The sequence below is a fragment of the Colobus angolensis genome, unplaced genomic scaffold, assembly GCF_000951035.1.
Source record: "Colobus angolensis palliatus isolate OR3802 unplaced genomic scaffold, Cang.pa_1.0 Scaffold229, whole genome shotgun sequence".
Taxonomy (NCBI): domain Eukaryota; kingdom Metazoa; phylum Chordata; class Mammalia; order Primates; family Cercopithecidae; genus Colobus; species Colobus angolensis.
The window spans coordinates 4,468,476-4,490,861 of NW_012115477.1; the positions used below are offsets into that span (position 1 = coordinate 4,468,476).

At 36.9% G+C, this 22,386-nt stretch overlaps 1 protein-coding gene across 1 annotated transcript in view; it reads left to right on the plus strand.

The window, feature by feature from the left end:
* Positions 1-22,386, plus strand: part of DNAH11 (dynein, axonemal, heavy chain 11) — a 384,221-nt gene that overhangs the window by 315,836 nt on the left and 45,999 nt on the right. Inside the window, exons 66-68 of the mRNA XM_011944208.1 lie at positions 10,423-10,627; positions 19,866-20,030; positions 21,718-21,858. Of these exons, the coding sequence (XP_011799598.1) occupies positions 10,423-10,627; positions 19,866-20,030; positions 21,718-21,858 (511 nt within the window). The remainder of the gene's footprint in view (positions 1-10,422; positions 10,628-19,865; positions 20,031-21,717; positions 21,859-22,386) is intronic.

A 22,386-nucleotide genomic window follows, 5' to 3' on the forward strand; every position in this document is an offset into this window, starting at 1 on the left:
AAAAAAAAAAAAAAAGCTTCTGTCACTTGCACACAGAAGCAAAAGTGTGAGAACCTCATGCTTCTTTTGGGGCATTTAGCCCGTTTACATTTAAGGCTAATATTGTTATGTGTGAATTTGATCCTGTCATTATGATGCTAGCTGGTTGTTTTGCCCGTTAGTTGATGCAGTTTCTTCGTACTATCGATGGTCTTTACAATTTGGCATGTTTTTGTAGTGGCTGGCACCGGTTGTTCCTTTCCATGTTTAGTGCTTCCTTCAGGAGCTCTTGTAAGGCAGGCCTGGTGGTGACAAAATCTCAGCATTTGCTTGTCTGTAAAGGATTTTATTTCTCCTTTGCTTATGAAGCTTAGTTTGGCTGGCTTTCCATTTGGTTGGTAAATATTCATCCATCCCTTTATTTTGAGCTTATGTGTGTCTTTGCACGTGAAATGGATCTCCTGAATACAGCACACTGATGGATCTTGACTCTTTATCCAATTTGCAATCTGTGTCTGAGAACCTCATGCTTCCTGATGACTAGTCTCACACATTTATTCTTGAAAGCCTAGAGGAAAGAGCATCATTATAGATAGTGGCTAATTGAAAAAATTAGCTCCTATTGCTTTGAGGAGAGATTACACTAGTACCCTTAGCTGATGTGGTCCTCTAGAGTGGCACTGAACGAGGGGCCTGTTTTGGTGCAACCCAGGAGCCAAGAGTGGCTTTTAAAGGATTGGAAACAAGAAGAATATATGGCAGAGATGTATATGACCCACAAAGCCTAAAATATTTACTCTCTGATCCCTTTACAAGGAAATTTGTCAACCCCTGCTCTAGAGGGATTTCTCACTGAAGCCTGAACACCTGCTACTTTAAAAAATAAGTTAATCATCTTGCTGGTGGTTTGTGCTGCTTCTCATGCATATGTGAATACACACACATAAACACAAACACATACACACATACCACACAAATCTCTAAATTAACCTGACTTCTTACCACAGTTCCTAATCCCATGACAGTGAACTGTCCCCTTGAACAATAACAAAAATTCTAGACTTCCCTGGTTCAGTGTTCTTGACTTAAATTTACATTTTATATTTGTTTAATTTTTAATTATAGGAATGTATAAATTATCTTTTCATTGGGGAATATATGTTACTGGTTGAAACAGGAAGTTTGTGAAGTATGAACATAAACCTGGTGAAAATTCTTAAGCAAGTGAGGAAATATTCAAACAACCTGAAATGATGGAAGGTGGTGACAGACTGGAATTTCTCTGAGACGCTCCACAAGGGGAGGAGTGAATTCCACCCAAGGTAGAGTGGCAATGAAAAGATCACAGGATGGGCTGGGCGCAATGGCTCATGCCTGTAATCCCAGCACTTTGGGAAGCCAAAGTGAATGGATCACCTGAGGTCAGGAGTTCAAGACCAGCCTGGACAACATGATGAAACCCCGTTTCTACTACTAGATAAAAATTAGCCCAACACGATGGCACACACCTGTAATCCCAGCTACTGGGGAGGCTGAGGCAGGCGAATCGCTTGAACCCAGGAAGTAGAGGTTGCACTGAGCCAAGATCTCGCCACTGCTCTCCAGCCTGGGCGACAGAGCAAGACTCCACCTCAAAAAGAAAAAAAAAAAAATCACAGGATGTACACAGAGGTGTATTTAAAATATAAGTTTTATTGTAGAGATGCAAATGAGTATAAATGTTGGTATTGCTTGTCTGTGAGAACCCTAAGCCCTAATTACATGAAACCTTCACTCTTGAAATTTCATTTAAACATCAGTCAATACAGCAAAACAATAATAATAGGGGACTTCAGCACCTTACTTTCAGCAATGGACAGAACATCCAGATAGAAAATCAAGAAAGAAACATCAGAGTTAAACCACACTGTAGACGAAATGAACCTCACAGACGTTTACAGAACATTGCACCCAATAGCACAGAAGATACATTCTTCTCATCAGCAAATGCAGGTTTCTCCAGGATAGGACATATGTTTTGCCACAAAACAAGTCCCAACACAATTTTTTTACAAAATTGAAATTATGTCAAGTCTTTTTTGTGACCACACAGAATAAAAGTAGAAATCAATAACAGGAGAAACTTTGGAAACTATACAAATACTTGGAGATTTAAAAATGTACTCCTAAACAACAAATGGGTCAAAAAAGGAAATTAAAATAGATTTCTTGAAACAAGAAAAATGGAAGCACAACATACCAAAACCTATGGAACACAGCAAAAGCAGTTCTAAGAGGGAATAAATTCCTACATCAAAAAATTAAAAAGATCTCAAACTACCCATAGTTATGCCTCAAGGATCTAAAAAAAAAAAAAACAAGAACAAACTAAACCCAAAATTAGTAGAAGAAAAGAAGTAATGAAGATCAGAATAGAAATAACAAAATAGAGACTAAAAGAAATACGAAAGATAACAAAACAGTTGGCTTTTTGAAAAGATAAACAAAATCACCTACAATTCCAACACTTTGGGAGGCCAAGGCAGGAGGGTCGCTTGAGGACAGTAGTTTGAGATCAACCTGGTCAACAGAAACCATATTTCTACAAAAAATTTTTAAAATTATAAGCTAAATTAGCCAGGCATAGTGATGCATGCCTGTAGCTCTAACTACTTGGAGGTCGAGGCAGGGGGATAGCTTGAGCCTAGAAGTTCAAGGTTGCAGTGAGCTATGATCACACCACTGCACACTAGTCTAGCACTCCAGCCTGGTTGACAGAGCAAGATGCTGTCCCCAAAAACAAAAAGCATAAACAAGATCAACAAACCTCTACTTAGACTAAAATTTTCAAAAGTTTCAAATCAGAGATGAAAAGGAAAACATAACTGATCCCACAGTAATAACAGACTATTATGAACAAGTATATACCAACAAAATAGAAAATGTAGAAGAACTGGATAAATTCCTAGACATGTACAACCTATCAAAATTGAATCATGAATGAATAGAAAATCTGAACAAACTAATAATGAGAAATTAGGTTGAATCAATAGTCAAAAGTGTCCCATCAAAGAAAAACCTAGGACCTGATGCATTTACTGCAGAATTCTATCAAACATTTAAAGAAAAACTAATACCAATCCTTTTCAGACTATTCCAAAAAAAGAAAAAAGGAAAAAACAAAACAAAACACAGAAGAAGTAGTTCTTCCAAACTCAACCTGAGTCCAGCATCACTCTGATACTAAAACCAGATAAGGACATACACAAAAATCTATGGGCCAATATGCCTGATAAACATAGCTATAAAAATCTTCAACAAAATAAGACCAATCAAAATTCAACAGCACATTAAAAAGATCATTCACTATGACCAAGTGGAATTTATTCCAGGAATGCAAGAGTGGTTCAACATATATAAATCAATAAATGTGATACATCACATTAACAGAATCAAGGTGAAAAAACATACAGTTATTTCAATCAACACAGAAAAAACTTTGATAAAATTCAAGATCCTTTCATGATGAAAATTCTCAACAAATTGTGTATAGAAGGAACATACCTCAAAACAATAAAGGCCATATATGACAAACCGACAGCTAACATATTGAACAGGGAAAAACTGAAAGCTTTTCCTGTAAAATCTGAAATAAGACAAGGATTCTCACTTCCACCACTTCTATTCAGTGCAGTACTGGAAGTTCTAGGCAGAAGTAAGTACGAGAAATAAAGGGCATCCAAATTGGAAAGGAGAAAGTCAAATTGTCCCTATTTGCAGATGACATGATTGTATATATAGAAAGCCCTAAAGACTCCTCAAAAAAAAAACTTAAAACTAATAAACATATTCAGTAAAGTTATAGGATACAAAATCAGCATACATAAATCAGTAGTGTTTCTATACACCAATATTATCTGAAAATTCAAGAAAGCAATTCCATTTACAAAAGCTACCAAATAAATAAAAACCCTAAGAAATTTAACCAAGGAGGTGAAAAATCCTTACAAAGAAAACTATAAAACATTGATGAAATAAATTGGAAGAGGACACAAACAAATGAAAAAATATTTCCTGTTCATGAGTTGAAATAATTAACATTGTAAAAATATCCATACTACCCAAAGTGATCTACAAATTCAATATAATCCTTATGAAAATACCAGTGACATTCTTCACAGAAATAGAAAAAAACCATCCTAAAATGTATATGGAATCAGAGAAGACTCCAAATAGCCAAACCAATCTTGAGTAAAAAGAACAAAGCTAGAGGCATCACACTACCTGACTTCAAAGTATACTACAAAGCTGTATAACCAAAAGAGCATGGCACTTGCATAAAAACAAACACACAGACAGATGAAACAGAATAAAAAACCCAGAAATCACACACTTACAGCCAACTGATTTTCAACAAAGTTACCAAGAATGCATATTATGGAAAGAACAGTCTCTTCAATAAATGGTGCTGGAAAAATGATAGCCACATGCAGAAAAATGAAACTAGTCCCCTATTTCTCATCAATGACAAAAATCAACTCAAAGTGGATGAAACACTTAAATGTAATACCTGAAACTATAAAACTACTAGAAGAAAACATTGGGGAAATGCTTTATAACATTGGTCTGGACAAAGATTTTTGGGATAAGACCTCAGAGGCTCAGGCAGCAAAAGCAAAGATAGACAAATGGGATTACATCAGACTAAAAAGCTTCTGCACAACGAAGGAAATAACCAACAAAGAGACAACCTGCAGAACGGGAGAAAATGTTTTCAAAATATGTCTCTGACAATCAAGAGCTTAATATCCAGAATATGTAAGGAACTCAGTTTAGTAGCAAAAAAAAAAAAAAAAGGACGTGATTTTAAAACAGGCAAAGGACTTGAATAGACATTTCTCAGAAAACATACAAATGACCAACAGGTACATGAAAAATATTCCACATCACTAATTATCAGGGAAATGCAAATCAAAACCACAATGAGATATCATTTCACCCCAATTAGAATGGATATTATCAAAAAGACTAACAATTGCTAGAATGGATGTGGAGAAAAGGGGATGCTTCTACACCATCAGTGGAAATGTAAATTGGTATAGCCATTATGGAAAAGAGTATAGAGATTCCTCAAAACAGTAAGAACTACTAGTTCTTAAGATCAAGCATTTCTACTATTATGTATCAAAAGGAAATGAAATCAGCATATCAAAAAGATATCTGCATTTGCATGTTTATTGCAGCATTGTTCACATTAGCCAAAATCTGGAATCAGCCTATCAACAATTGAATGCATAATGAAAATGTGGTATATATACACAATAGAATACTACTCAGTCATAAAAAAGAATAAAATCATGTAATTTGTGGCAACATGGATGAACCTGGAGGACATTATGTTAAGTGAAATAAGTCAGGCATAAAAAGACAAACACTACATGATCTCATTCATTTGTGTTATCTAAAAAAGCTGATCTCAGAAGTAGAGTAGAAAAGTGGTTACCAGAGACAGGGGAGGGAAAAGGAGAGAGGATGGTGGGGAGAGATTGGTCAATGGTTACAAAATTGCCCATTGATCATTTTAATAGATCATTGTTACTTTTTTTTGGTAGCACCATTATCAAGATATAATTCACATACTGTATACCATTCACCCACTTAAAGTGTGCAATTCAGTGGTTTTTAGTTAGGAGGAATACGTTCTGTGTTCTATAGCACAATAGGGTGACTATGGTAAACAATATTATAGTGTATATTTCAAAATAACTAGAAGAGAGGACTCTGAATATTCCCACCACAAAGAAAAAATCAATGAGATGATGGATATGCTAAATACCATGGTTTGATCATTATACAATGTATACATGTATTGAAACATCACATGGGGCCCCATAAATATGTACAATTACGTGTCAATTAAAGATAGTTTTTTTAAAAGTCAGTCATACAAATCCCGAAGTTAGGCTGAGTCAACAGAACTAGCAGTGAACTATACAGTGAATAGCACTAACAGAGATTTTCTCAAAGCTACTTAGGAGATGATTTTGGAAATCCTTGGAAAGAGGAAACTCAAATAATAGGAGAAATTTCGATGATGCTCTCCATTGTAGACATATTTGACTAGATTGTCAGTCAAAAGAGGCAGGTTAATTTAGAAAGGTGTCCTTATCAAACAAGATCATCCTGTGATACACATTGCTATACTCAAAAGACAAGCATGAACCTCTGAGAAACTGTATTAGCATGGTAACTTACAGGTTGATAAAAGCCCAAATGTTAATGATTTGACCTCTTGATAATTGTTCCATTTTTTTGGTAGCATCCTTATCAAGATATAATTCACATATGATATAATTCACCCACTCAAAGTGTGTAATTCAATGGTTTTTAGTATATTTGCAGAGTTGGGCCACCATCAGCACAGTCTGTTTTAGAATTGAAATTCCTGTGTCTTTCTATATTTGCCTGTTCTGGACATTTCACATAAGTGGAGTCATATAATATCTTTTGTGATCTTTTGTGACTTCTTTCACTTTGTACATTTTCAGGTTTCATTTGTGTCATAGCATATATCAATACTTCATTCCATTCTATGGCTAAATATTAGATTGGTGCAGAAGTAATTATGGGTTTTTCCATAGTATTTCATTGTTTGGATTTTTAAACTATTTTATTTATTTATTTATTTATTTTTGAGACAGGGTCTCTGTTGCCCAGGCTGGCGTGCAGTGACCTGATGACAGCTCACTGCAGCCTCGACTTCCCAAGGCTCAGGTGATCCTCCTACTTTAGCCTCCTAAGTAGCTGAGACTACAGGTGCACGCCACCACACCATGCTAATTTTAAGGAATAGTCAAACCGTTTGCCAATGTGGTTGTACAATTTTACATTCTCATTAGCAGTGTATGAGGGCTCCAGTTTCTCCATGTCCTCACCAACATTTGTCACTGTCTTCGCTTTTTTATTATAGTCATTCTCATGAGTGTGAAGTGATACCTCACTACGGCTTTGATTTGCATTTCCCTAATGACTAATGATATTAAGCATCTTTTCATATGCTTATTGGTCATTTGCATTTGTTCTTTGTAGAAATATTTATTTAGTTCTTTTACCCATCTTTCACTTGTACAGATGTTTGATCCCTGTATGCCTATCAAATTGTAGAAACATGACTGGATACATATTTATTGGCTGAATAGATGACAGAATAAATCAGTATATTAAAAGTTGATGCTAACTGGGTGCGGTGGCTCACGCCTGTAATCCCAGCACTTTGGTAGGCCGAGAGGGGGGATCATGAGGTCAGAAGTTTGAGACCAGCCTGGACAACATGGTGAAACCCTGTCTCTACTAAAAATACAAAAGAATTAGCCAGGCGTGGAGGCACATGCCTGTAATCCCAGCTACTCGGGAGGCTAAGGCAGGAAAGTAGCTTGAACTGTGAAGTGGAGGTTGCAGTGAGCCGGGATCGTGCCATTGCACTCCAGCCTGAGTGACAGTGCGAGACTGTCTCAAAACCAAAAAGGGACTGGCTGGGACAGAAGAGGGTTGCTAACTGAATTGCTTATTCTCCTCTTGGAAAACAGTTAAATAGTAAGAGGTACTGACAAGATAAAAACAAATCCAAACTGAATAAAGTGAACAAATTCACCATTCAACTAACAGGGTTTTCAAAAGTGGCTTATTTATCAGAATTTTTTCAAGTTTAGACACTTAATCAACAACTCAGAAGGTTTTTGTTGCCGGTGTAAGATCACTCTGCAGGGAAAACAAAATTTGAGAGTTAGATGAAGACAGTAGGTCATAAGTCTGATCAGTTATTTGGGATTTTAAATTCATATTCAGGCAACAAAAGCTTTCAATGTCAGAAAACTACAATTTTTAAATAGTCTTTACACATTAAAACCAGTTGTCTCATGAAAAATGTTTCCAGTCAAATAACACAGCCAGTGGTTCAGAGGCACTTTTCTTACCATAGACACAAGAGACCTAATCTCTGAGCAAGATGTAATTATAAAACATCCTCCAAGAACCACTTTATGGCATTCTGGATATTGCTCCTCAGATTGAAAATTGTTGCTAATATTGTGACATTTTGATAAAAAGGAGCCCTGTCTGAATGTGATAGAATGTCTTTTCTTTAGAATTGACCCAGTTGTTCAAAATTGACAAATTCAGTGAAATAACATCTCACCTGGAAATCAATGAGATAAGAAATAAATGTTTCTTTCTCATGGCTATTTAAAGTAATTTCAATTAAAATAATTGGGGTCTGGCTAATTTTCTCTCATGGTGATATCTATACAATTTAAATGTTATACACTTAAGGAAGGAAGAATCCAGCATTTTCATACGTAAGGTAAAATAGAAGACTGAGAAGAGACTCCTTGCTGCAACCATGCCTGTAGGCCTCATAAGAAGTTTCACTCTAAGCAGCTTAGGCCACTTTGAGAAGTTCCAGTATTTGTGGTTTTGGCTTCTCTGTCTCTTGCATGAATTAGAAATTAGAATTTACTAGATCGTCATAGCAGGTTCCTAGCAGGAAAGAGACCATGAAGCCGGTATGAAAACATCTCATGTACCCCATAAACACATGCAATTACTGTGTACCCTTAAATTAAAAAAAAAAAACATGAATTAAGCTGGGAGTTTTGAATAGAATTAGCCTAGTGACTATTTACAGAAATAATTTTCAGAGGAAAGGGTTAAGTAGAAATGCTGAGGCAACCAAGGATTTGCAGTTACAGGAAGCCAATGCAGAAAGTATTGGAAAGTAATTTTTTAAATATATGTGTTTTGGGCTGGGCAAGGTGGCCACACCTGTAATCCTAGCACTTTGAAAGACCGAGGCGGATGGATCACCTGAGGTCAGTTGTTCGAGACCAGCCGCCTGACCAGCATGGCAAAACCCCACCTCTACTAAAAATATACAAAAATTAGCTGGACGTGGTGGCATGCACCTGTAATCTTAGCTACTCAGGAGGCTGAGGCACAAGAATCACTTGAACCCAGGAGGCGGAGGTTGCAGTGAGCCAAAATCGTACCATTGCATTTCAGCCTGGGTGAAGTAGAGAGACACTGTCCCAAAGAAAAAAAGAATATATGTGTTTTTAACATTTCATCTTTATAAAAATAAAATATTTTAATACATTATTTAACATACATAAGTATATTAAATACATATACACTTAAGATGCATTATACATATATATACAGATACACATAAACACATACATACACATTTTATCTTATTCTTAAAGAATAGCAGCATTTAATGTACATTTAATCACAGAAAGTACAGCTGGCCCTGAAATAACATCCTTTCATTTTAATGTTGATGAGGGAAAAAAAACAAATCACTTCCTGCTTGCTGGGACCACTGTCTGTGTGGAGTTTGCACTTGCTCCCTATGTCTGCCTAGGTTTTCTCTTGTCCTCCTGTTTCCTCCCATATCCGACAGCTGAGCACGTTAGGTGAGCTGGAATGTGTATAGGGTCCCAGTGTGAGTGAGTGAGGGAGGGGTGTGTGAGTGGCCCTGCCATGGGATGACATCCTGTCCAGGGCTGGTTCCCACCCAGTGCCCTGAGCTGCCAGGGTAGTCTCCAGCCACCCATGAGCCTGCACTGGAATCAGTGGGTTGGAAAAGGAATGAATGAGTGAATACAAAGTTGTCAAATAAAAATTTGTAAATTAGATGATAATCATACAAATGCACGACACTAAACATTGCAATACAAAAGCCCTTCTCAGGCCTGCCAGATCTGTCATTGCTTTTGAACTGTGTGGCGGTAGGAGGTGCTGCTTTAAGATTTTCTGCTTTGTACACATTTATTTCTCAATTTAACCTACCCCCATTATGCCCACCATTTCTCATTAACACACCAAAAACTGAGTAAATAATTATCTTACTTGTTTTTATTTTTTTATTAACCTTTTTAAATGTATGTGTAGCTCACATTTATTTCAGTGTTTAATATTAGAAGTGTTTGGGGCCCTTAGTTAGAAGTTTGATGATGTTTTTGTGACCAGGAACATGCCATAGAAATTTCACTCTTGTTTGTATCAATTAGCCAGTGGTAAAACTGGTTTCTACATACGTTGTTTTGCTTAAAGTCACAGTTTGCAAGTTTATCAGTGACATCAAGGACTTACTGTATAATAATAAAAGCTACTACTTGTTGTTATAGGTCTTTTATGTGATTGTATGTAATTGTTACAGTGACACTATGAGGTAAGTACTATTATTGTCAATATTTCTCATATGAGGAAACGAAATCATATAGAGATTTGGTGGGTGATTGCTGATCCTGCTGTTCTTTAGGAAATTTGGGAGCAGCTGAAAAATTCTAAATCACCTAAGCTTCTGGCCAAGGTCCATTATAAGAATACAGGAATGGAATGACACCTTAGTATCAGTTATGAGTCATAGGAGTCTCCTGAAAGTCTATATTTTGCTCCCTTTAGGTATATCAGGATTGGAGATAAAGAATGCGAATTTCACAAGAACTTTCGCCTCATCCTTCACACAAAATTGGCAAATCCTCACTATAAGCCGGAATTACAAGCTCAGACAACTCTCCTCAATTTCACAGTCACAGAAGATGGTCTAGAAGCCCAACTGCTGGCAGAGGTTGTCAGTATTGAGAGGCCAGATTTAGAGAAACTTAAGGTAAAAATGTTTACGTCACCATCAACACTTATTCGGCACTTGCTTTGCACAAATCATAGTGCTAGACATAGAAGTATAAAATAGGATTATTGCCCACTAGCATCTTGCAATCTAATTGGGAAAAATAAGAATACATGTTAAAACTTAAACAATTTAAAGTTGCTCTTCATAAATGCTAGATTGTTATGGTTATGCCACAAGTAGGAGATAGGGTGGCTCTGGATCTTGTCTGACAGCAAACAAAGAGGCATACGAGTCATGTAAAATAGAGGTATGCCCAGGTAGGTTGGAATGTAATCGACTAATTTAGCCTGGGCTAAAGAATGAAAAAGAGGTGTTATGAAGAAAACTTGGAAAAATTAAGGACCTGGTAGCTAGTTATGACTAGTATTCAAAGGGGCATTTGTGGCCCTAAGTATATTAAGAAACAATGCTGAAAATAATGAAATTTAGTGTTGTATACAGAAAACAAAACAACATAACCTTAAAATGTAGAAGAAAGGCAATAATAAAGATAAAATCAGAAAATAGAGAAACAGAAAAGATTAACAAAATAAAAAAGCTAGTTCTTTGGCAAGAAGGGGTGAGGAAGTGATATGGTAGATATAACTCCATAAGGACTAGTGAAGAATTAAAGATAAAAGGCAAGTAAAAGAAGACAAAGGCACATAACTACACACAGAGGTTATAAACTATAAAGGAATGCTGTGCTCAGCTTTCTTTTTTCTTTTTTTTTTTTTTTGAGAGGGAGTCTCACTCTCTCGCCAAGCCTGGAGTGCAGTGGCATGGTCTTGGCTCACTGCAACCTCCACCTCCCGGGTTCAAGCAATTCTTCTGCCTCAGTGTCCCGAGTAGGGACTACAGGCATGCACCACCACGCCCAGCTAATCTTTGTATTTTGGGTAGTGACGGGGTTTCACCATATTTGCCAGGCTGGTCTCAAACTCCTGACCTCATGATCATCCTGCCTCAGCCTCCCAAAGTGCTGGGATTACAGTCATGAGCCACCGTGCCTGGTCATGCTGTGCCCAGCTTTCTAACAATAAATTTGAATATTGAAATGGTGATGTGAAAATTAAAAAGAATTTACATGCTAACCTGGGCAAATTTGGCAATAGTGTGTCTCAAAAATTTAAATGAGATATATTAAGAATTAAAACAAGGATTTATATTTCAGATGTTAGAGATTCATGGCCTACATTTTGGAACTTGAAAGGATTTCTTCCCATGGATGAACAGCATTATTCATATTTTGAAAAACTAAGCTAGAATACTTTTTCTTAGTACAAATCAGGAGTCTGCAAACTGTGGCTCCCATGCCTAATTTGGCCTGTCATCTCTTTTTGTTAATCAAGTTTACTGAAACACAGCCATCGCCAAACACAGTGGCTCACACCTGTAATACCAAACACTTTGGAAAGCTGAGGCTGGATCACTTGAGGCCAAGAGTTTGAGACCAGCCTGGCCAACATGGCAAAACCCCGTCTCTACTAAAAATACAAAAAATTACCCATGTGTGGTGGTGCACAACTGTAGCCCCAGCTACTGGGGAGGCTGAGGCACAAGAACCACTTGAACCCAGGGGCAGAGGTTGCAGTGTGCCGGGATAGTGCCACTACACTCCAGCCTGGAGGAGAGAGCAAGACTCTGTCTCAAACAAAAACAAAAGGAAACAAAAAATTGACTTGTTCATATATTTACATATTGTCTATGACTGCTTTTGCACTATAATGGCAGAGTTGGGTAGTTGCAACAGATACCTTATGGCCTACAAAGCCAAAAGTATTTACTATCTGGCCCTTTCCAGAAAAAGATTGCCACCCTGGTATAAATCAGTGGTTCTCAAACTGCGCATCCTGGAACAGCAGCATCACCATCAGCTGGTACTGATACAAATATTACAAATATGCTTTAAATGCAAATTATCTGGCCACAGCCCAGATCCCACTAAATTAGAAACTCTGGTTGGGGGTCCAGCAATCATGTTTTACTAAGCCATGCAAGAAATTCTGGTCCATGCTTACACTCTTTGTGAGGCTGCTTTACTTGAATTTGCCACTGCAGCAGTTGCCATGTAGGCAAAGACAGCTGTGAGATCAAGGCTGAGTATGAGTGGACATGGTTCCCTGAGGCCTCCTTACAAATGTGCTACATTCATTGGAACTGCAACATGCCAGGAGTGAGTCATCCACCAAGTCAGAGTTCAAAGGACCACTGGCTTGCTGCCTTGTGCACTAATTGCCAAGCTGGATCAGGGACTGTGTCTGTAATCAAGGCACCACCAGACCATGTAAGAAAATAGTAATTTTTTTTTTATGTTAGCATAAAAAAGTTGCAGGAGTTCTTGTGTTCTGAATGTCAGATTCTTATTGGATCTATGACTTATAAAAATTTTCTCCCATTCTCTGGGTTGTCTTGTTAGTGCCCTTTGAAGCACAAAAGTTTTTAATTTTGGTAATGTTCAATTTATTTTTTCTTGCTTGTGTTTTTGGTATCATATCTAAGAAATCATTAACTGACAGTTCATGAAGATGTATGTTTTCTCTTAGGAGCTGTGTAGTTTTAGTGCTTACATTTAGCTCCATTGTACATTTTGAGTTAATTTTTGTACATGGTGTGAGGTAGGGGTACTACATGGTGTGAGGTAGGGGTACACCTTCATGCTTTTGCATATGGATATGTAGTTGTCTCAGCACCATTTGTTGAAAAGACCATATTTTCTCCCTTAAATTGCCTTTGATCCTTGTTAAACATCAGTTGGCCATATTTCTGTGGATCTATTCATATTTCTGGGTTCTCTATTTCATTCCATTGATCTGTTTGTCTATCCTTTCATCAATATCACACCACCTTGATTACTGTAACTTAATAGTCTGGAAGCCAAGTAGTGTCAATTCTCTGACTTTGTTTTTCTGTATATTTTTGATGATTCTGGATCTTACGCTTTTTAATATAAACTTTAGAATCAAATTTTCAATATCTACAAAATAATGTACAGGTATTTTGAATAATATTGTGCTGAATTTCAGAAAGGAATAATGAATGGCTTAACAATATTGAGACTTCCTATTCATGAACATGCAATATCTCTCCATTGTTTAGATCTTTGATTTCTTTCATCAAAGTTTTTTACTCCTCCGGACAGATCTTCAACATACTTTGTGAAATCTGTACCTAAGTGTTTCAGTTTTTTGGTATTAATGTGAATGGCATTGTGTTTTAAATTTCAAATTCCAATTGTTCAAAGCTGGTGTATAGAAGAGCAATGGCTTTTGTATATTAATCTGTATCCTGCAAATGTGTTCTACCTGCTTATTAGTTGCAAGAGGCCTTATGTTCATACTTTGGGATTTTCCACATAGATTATCATGTCATGCGTGAACAAAGACAATTTTTTATTTCTTCCTTCCCATTCTGTATACCTTTTATTTCCTTTTCTTGTCTTACTGTATTAGTTAGGACTTCTAGTACAACACTGAATAGGAGTGGAATCCTGATCTTAGGGCAAGAACTTCTAGCTTCTCACCATTAAGTACAATGTTAGCTATGATTCTCTTCTTTTAGATGTTCTTTATCAAGAAAGTTCCCCTCTATTTCTAATTTGCTGAGAGTTTTTAATCATTAAATTACTGTTAAATTTTATCAAATGTTTTTTCTATATCTATTGATATGACTACATTTTTTCTTCTTTAGCTTGTTATAGATCATTACTTCACTTTTGAACCAGACTTGCATACCTGGAATAAATCCCACTTGGTCGTGGTGTTTCATTATTTTTGTACGTTGTTGGATTTGATTTGCTAATTTTTTGAGGATGTTCACATCTATGCTTATCAGAGATACTGGTCTGTAGTTTTTTTGTTTTTTCCTGTAGTGGGTTTATCTGGTTTTGGTCTTAGAGTGATGCTTGCCTTATAGAATGAGATAGGAAGTGTTCTTTCTGCTTCTGTTTTCTAGAAAAAAATTGCAGAGAATTGATACTATTTCCCCCTTAACTCTTTTCTTCCAGTGGAATCATCTGGACCTGGTGCTTTCTGTTTTGAAAGATTATTAATTCATTTAATGCATATAGGCCTTTTCAGATTATGTATGTGTTTTTGGTAGATTCTGTCCTCCAAAGTATCATTTCACTTCATCTAAGTTATCAAATTTGTAAGCATGTAATGGTTTATAAGATTCTTTTATTATTCTTTTATGTTCATGGAATTGGTATTTATGCCCCTCTTTCATTTCTCATACTAATAATTGGTGCCTTCTCTTGTCTCTTGGCTAGCCTGGCTAGAGAATTATACATTCTGTTGATCCTTTCAAATAATCAGCTTTGGATTTTATTGATTTTCTGGTTAAAATGTTACTGACTTCTGCTCTGATTTTTATTATGTATTCATAAGCTTGCTTTAGATTTACATTGCTCCTTTGTCTAATTTTCTAAGGTAAAACCTTAGATAAATACCTTTAGGTTTTCTTCTGTACTTTTCTAATATATGCATTCAATGCTATAAATTTCCCTTTAACCACTGCTTTTGCTGCATCTTACAAATTTTGATATGTTGTATTTTTGTTTGCATTTCTTTCAAAATATTTTTGTTTCTCTTGAGACTTCTTCTTTGACCCATATATTATTTTAAAGTGTGTTGTTTAATCTCCAAATATTTTTGAATTTTAAGCTTTCCGTTACTGATTTCTTATTTAATTTTGTTGTGGTCTGGAACATACTTTGTATGATTTCTATTCTTTTAAGCCTTTTTGGTGTGTTATTTGGTCCATCTTCGTGAATGTTCCATGTGAGCTTGAGAAAAATGTATATTCTTCTGTAGGTGGATGAAGTAGTCAGTGACATTCAATCCAGATGATTGATGATGTCGCACAGTTCAGCTACATCCTTGCTGATTTTTTGCCTGCTGGATCTATCAGTTATGATATAAGGGTTTTGAATTGTCCAGCTATAATTGTGGCCTTGTTTATTTCTCCTTGCAACTCTTAGTTTTTGCCTTGTGTATTTTGGCACTCTGTCATTAGGTGCATACACATTAAAGATTGTTATGCTTTCATGGAGAGTAGACCCCTTTATTATGTAATGCACTTCTTTGTTCTCAATACTTTTTCTTATTCTGATAACTACTTTTTCTTAAATTAATATAACCACCCCAACTCTCTTTTGCTTAGTATTAGCATGATAGATCTTTCTCCATCTCTCTCTCTCTCCTTTTAATTTTTATATTTAAAGTGGGTTTTATAGACAGTAGATAGTTAGGTCTTGTTTTTTATCCACTATGTCAATATAATTCACATTTAAAGAGATTGCTGCTATAATTAGATCAATATCTACCATATTTTATTGGTTTTTATTCATTATACTTGTTTCTCACTAGTTTTTTTGTTTTTTTTTTTTGTCTTTTTCTGTTTTTCTGCCATCTTTGGTTTTAAATGAGCACTTTCTATGATTCCAGTGTCTCTTCTGTCTTAGCTATATATATTGCATGCTCACTCTCATGCACTCTTTCTATATGTATATATTGCTGTAATACTTATATATTACAATATAAATATATGTTTTTTGTATTTGTAATATTTTTCTTTTCCTCTTCTTCTGCCTTCTTTGGTTTTAATTAAGCATTTTATATGATTCTATTGTATCTTCTCTTAACAAAATATATTGCTATATATAAGTACAATATATATTGTATTTCTTTTTAAAAAAATTGTTAGTGGATACCTTAGCATTTGCAGTATACATTTACAACTAATCTAACTCAATTTTCTTTTTTTTTTTCTTCTTTTTCTCTGAGATGAAGTTTTGCTCTTGTTGCCCCAGCTGGACTGCAATGGCACAATCTCAGCTTACTGCAACCTCTGCCTCCCGGGTTCAAACAATTCTCCTGCCTCAGCCTCCCGAGTAGCTGGGATTACAGGCATGTACCACCATGCCCAGCTAATTTTGTATTTTCAGTGGAGATGGTTTTTTGCCATGTTGGTCAGGATAGTCTCAAACTCCTGACCTCAGGTGATCCACCCATCTCAGCCTTCCAAAGTGCTGGGATTACAGGCATGAGCCACCGTGCCCAGCCTCTAACTCCATTTTCAAATAACACTACTGCCTCATTGGTAATGCAGGTAAAAAATACCGCATTACCAATGCAGGTAAAATGAGACTATTCTCATTTCCTTCCTCTCATCCTTTATAACATTGCTGTCATTCGTTTCGCTTCTCCATAAGCTATAATCACTGACTATATTGCTGTTATTACTGTTTTGAAAAGACAGCTCAATTAGTAAACTAACTTATTTTATCTTCATTTACTCCTCCTCTAGTACTCTCTTTCTTTACATAGATGTGAATTTCTGACCTATATCATTTTTCTTCTCCATGAAGAATTTTTGTTTTTAACATTTCTGGTAAGGCAGGTCTACTAACAACAAAATCCCTCAGTCTTGTTTGTCTAAGAAAGCTTTTATTACTGCTTTACTTTTGAAGGATAATTTTACAAGATACAAAATTATTTGTTGATTTTTTTTCCTTAAACATTTTAAATATTTTACTCAACTCTCCTTTTTGCATAGTTTCTCAAGAGAAATTCCATGTAATTCGTGTCCTTCTTCCTTCATAGGTAAGGTAATTTATTTCCTGTGGACTCTTTCAAGATTTTTTCGTTCTTTGATATGCAGTTTGAATATTAAATGCCTAGGAGCTGATTTTTTGGCATTTATCCTGCTTAACGTGCTATGGGTGTCCTGTATCTATGGTTTGGTATCTTTCATTAATTTTGAAGAATTTTTAGCTACCATTATTTCCAATCTTTCTTCTGCTCATTTTTTTCTTTCTTCTCCTTGTTAGCATCTCACAGTTCTTGGATATTCTTTCCTTTTTAATTTTTATTCTTTTTTTCTTTTCAAGTATCTACTGACATATGTCTAAGCATACTGATTTTTGTCACTGTGTCTAGTTTACTCATGAGCCCATCAAAAACATTCTTCGACCAGGCACAGTGGCTCGTGTCTGTAATGCCAGCACTTTGGGAAGCCGAGGTGGGCGGATCACAAGGTCAGGAGATCAAGACCCAGCCAAGATCATGCCACTGCACTCCAGCCTGAGTGACAGAGTGAGACTCGGTCTCCAAAAAAAAAAAAATTCTTCATTTTTGTTACATTGTTTTTTATTTCTAGCATTTCCTTTTTATTCTTTGAGTTTCTATCTCTACTTATATTGCCCATGTGGTCTTTCATGGTGTTCACTTTTCCAGTAAAGCTCTTAGCACATTAAGTAGTTACTTTTAACTCCCGGTCTGATAATTCCAAAATTTCTGCCACATCTGAGTCTTGTGCTGAGGTTTGAGTTCTCTCTTCTCGTTTGTCTTTTGTTTTCTTTTTGTTTTGTTTTGTTTTTTTGCTTTTTAGTACACCTTGTACTTATTTGTTGAAAGCCAGACATGATGTATTAGATAATTGTCACAAAAGTAAATACTATTTTAGTGTGAGGTTTTATGTTTCTAGGGCTAGGAGTTAAGGCTGTGTTTCATGTTCATTGTAGCTGCTCCTATTGTAGACTTCAGTTTTATCTAGTGTCCTTGTTTTTGTCTCCCTTGTTGTCTTTAGGTTTCCCTAAAAACTGATCTGGCAAATCTCTCAGTTATAATCCACTGATATTATACTGGAGTCTGTCAATGTGTTGGGAAGGCATTATGGACAGGAAACATTCTTTTATCTTATAATTAAATCTCAGGGTTTTTTAGGAGCCCTGAATCACTGGAATGTGACCTTCAGAAGAGTTACTTAGCCTTTTTTAAAGGACAGGAAGTCTGCCCTTCCCCAGAGATATGGTTTGGCTATGATACCACCGAAATCTCATCTTGACTTGTAGTTCCCATAATCCCCATATGTTGTGGCAGGGACCCAGTGGGAGGTAACTGAATCATGGGGTTGGTTTCCTCCGTGCTCTTCTTGTGATAGTGAGTCAGTTCTCATGAGATCTGATGGTTTTATAAGGGGCTTTTCCCCTTTGCTGGGCACTTCTCTCTCCTGCTGCCAAGGAAAGAAGGACATGTTTGCTTCCCTTCCGCCATGATTATAAGTTTCCTGATGCCTCCCTAGCTGTGTGGAACTATGAGTCAATTAAACCTCTGTTCTTTATAAATTACCCAGTCTCAGGAAATCCTTTATCGCAATTTGAGAACAGACTAATACATCCAGGTCATATTAGGCACTGACCAAGTAGTTTCCTTTGTGGACAGGATTTTGTTAAGGAGAACAGAAAGCTCTGGACATATTTAAAATAATTACTTTGCCTCTGAGCTTATGCCATAATGGTTACTTTTCCCATCCTGAGCCCAGAGCGGGTGTAGATTTTATCTGACCTTCACTGTAAGAACCTGATGGCGTTTCCTGGAGGTAAAACTCAAAGAAATGTAGAGACTCCAAAGACTGGGCCCCCCTGAAGTTTTAACTCAAGTTCTACCTTCAGCAATTAGCCAGTTACCATGTCAGCGTTCCTGAGAAGTTGTGATTCTGTGTTTGCCTATTTTTAGGATGGCAATTTGCCCTGTGACCTCAGTTTTCTGATACATGTAAGAAGAATTGTTGATGAGTGTTTTTCCTATTTTGAGAACGGAAGCGAGACTTCTAAGCCTTTATACATCTGAGCAGAAACCGGAAGTTTCTGATGTTTTCTTAAACAGATTCTTCCTATGGTTCATGATGTTACATTATTGTAAGTGTTTATACTCTGCACCCTGGAGTGCAACTAGATCTTAACATACCTTCTAAAGTTTTTTAAAGAATTTCTAAAAATTATGATTGGTACGGTTTCAATGTTAAGGGTGTTTTATTATATACTGATTTTGTGAAATTTGTGATTAAGGAAACTCTGCTTTAAAAATATGTACTTGTCCAGGCGCGGTGGCTGACACCTGTGATCCCAGCACTTTGGGAGGCCGAGGTGGGTGGATCATCTGAGTTCAGGAGTTCGAGACCAGCTTGACCAACATGCTGAAACCCCGTCTATACTAAAATACAAAAAAATAGCTGGATGTGGTGGCAGGCGCCTGTAATCTCAGCTACTCAGGAGGCTGAGGCAGGAGAATCGCTTGAACCTGGGAGGCAGAGGTTGCAGTGAGCCGAGATTATACCACTGCACTCCAGCCTGGGTGACAGAGCGAGACTTCCTCTCAAAAAAAATAAATAAACAAATAAAAAATAAATGTACTTAACCACCATTTCTCACACTTTTCTTGGTTTGTATTAGTTGGTATTGACAAAGCACCAAAATGATTTTAAGATTGAGCTCAAGTATCTGGAAGACGACCTCCTTTTGCGCCTTTCTGCAGCAGAGGGAAGCTTTCTGGATGACACCAAACTGGTAGAGAGGTTGGAGGCAACAAAGGCCACTGCGGCAGAGATAGAGCACAAGGTAGGAAGGGCAGAGGATACCTGGCAGATTCTAACAGTCTGTTTGAATGAGACACATGGGGCGGGCAGTGTAATCAGACTTGGTAATTCCTCTAAGAGGACCAGTGTGTGGAATTCAGGTGATTTAATAAGCTGCAACTGGACTGTGTGGGATTCTAAATGGAGATGGAGATGGTTGAATGTGTGCTTCTCCTAATTCCATAGAGATCTCATTCAAATCAGACACTGTCCAGCTACTATTTTTCCTGGGTGATCAAATGTAAAGGAAGTTGAGGCCTGCTGGCTTCTATGGCTGAAAATCTGAAAAGCCTTAGCATCCGGCTCTACCAAACTTATATCCTACAGCTTCTCTGCAGATTCTCCAAACTGTTGGACATTTTAAAGAAATTCTTAGAGTGGAAGTTCTGTTTACTGGCCTGCTGTGGCAGGATACTGAGCAAACGATAGTCTCCTGCTGTACTCAAATGCACTATTCACCCCTGGAAAAATGACATTTCCTAAAAGCCAGTAGAAATTTTTATGAAATAGGCTTCCTGCTAACGTCCAGCATGGGTCCCAATATGCTTTATGTGTGATGTGCACTTTGGACTTTCACAAATGACCGTTAACCCTTAAAATTCCATTGTTTCAGTGTGAATTAGACCCTTATTTGCTTTCTGGAATACCCTTATTACTAAGTAATCTATTAATTACTCAGCAGAAGCTGTGTCACTACACATCCTGTATATTTGTCTTAAATTAAGCAAGGAAATGGAATCCCAAATTACTCTGTCTTTTCAAGTAAACGAATATTAGGCAGCTCCTAAGATGGTAAAGTTAGAACAATTAAGTAAATTAACTTAGCTTTGAAGTTAACTTCCAATTGTCTCTTAAAATGTGTCTTCCTTTCTTCTTCGTATATCACCATGTAGTGACTTCCTTCTCTGCCCTACATTTTATTTCCTTTTGTACACAAATATTATGAGTCAAGTCTGTAGAGGAGGTTGGGGAAAATACTGTATCCTGTGGAACCAGCGGTAGTCCTAGATAAAATAAATAGATATTTGAGCCTTGGATAAAACTGAATATGTTGGTTGATGGTGGTGGTGGTTTTTCTTTTTTAGTTATCTCTCTGAATATGCCCAGAGGCTAATACATAAAAATAAACTAAATGGAAATATATGGACATATGGATGATTCAGTGCAAAGTCAGAATTAGGCATGAGAGTCTTTATATTAAGGCTTTTTAGTAAGCGTAGTTACTGGATATATTATTGACCTTGACTGCTTTCGTATGCCTTGTTGCCTAATAAAGTTATTGGCATTGAATTGACCCAGCAGACTTTTAAGAGCCATCCCTGGGAGGTGATATAGCTGGGTTATTAAGCCTTGAAAGAGAGAGAGGAAGCAGAAAGGTGACATTACTCAGAAACAAATTCTGTAGAACGGAAAACAACTAGGTTTGTTTAATATGTAACCTAGAAAACCGCTAGAGTTATGTCTATTCCCACTGAAACTCAGTTTATTTAAAAAATTATTTTAAAATATGAATGTAATCATTTTAGAAAAGCTCATGCACATGGATGCCATGCATGTTATCTATTTTAATACTCATAATTTTTCATTTCAGGTGCATCTTCCATTCCTTGGATATATGTAGAGCATATGAAGAGTAAATAAGTTACTTATTTTGTTTGATCCCACCATAGGTGATTGAAGCCAAAGAAAATGAAAGAAAAATCAACGAGGCCCGAGAATGTTACAGACCAGTGGCAGCAAGAGCATCTCTTCTTTATTTTGTTATTAATGACCTCCAAAAAATCAACCCCATCTATCAGTTCTCTTTGAAGGTAATGCTGACTAAGCTAAGAAATATGGAAAACTTTAGGAGTTCAATTTGTTTCTGGAAATTTGGAATTTATTTTATTAATAATAATAACTATTATTATTATTATTGAGACAGAGTCTCACTCTGTAGCCAGGCTGGAGTGTAGTGGCATGATCATTGCAGCCTCTGCCTTCCATGTTCAAGCAATTCTCATGCCTCAGTCACCTGAGTAGCTGGGACTACAGGAGTGCGCCACCACACTGGGCTAATTTTTGTATTTTTAGTAGAGACAGGATTTTGCCATGTTGCCCAGGCTGGTCTTGAACTCCTGGCCTCAAGTGATCCCCCCTGCTTCAGCCTCCCAAAATGCCGACAGTACAGGCGTGAACCACTGCGCGTGGCCAGAATGTATCTTTTTTTTTTTGAGACGGAGTCTCGCTCTGTCGCCTAGTCTGGAATGCAGTGGCCGGATCTCAGCTCACTGCAAGCTCCGCCTCCTGGGTTTACGCCATTCTCCTGCCTCAGCCTCCCGAGTAGCTGGGACTACAGG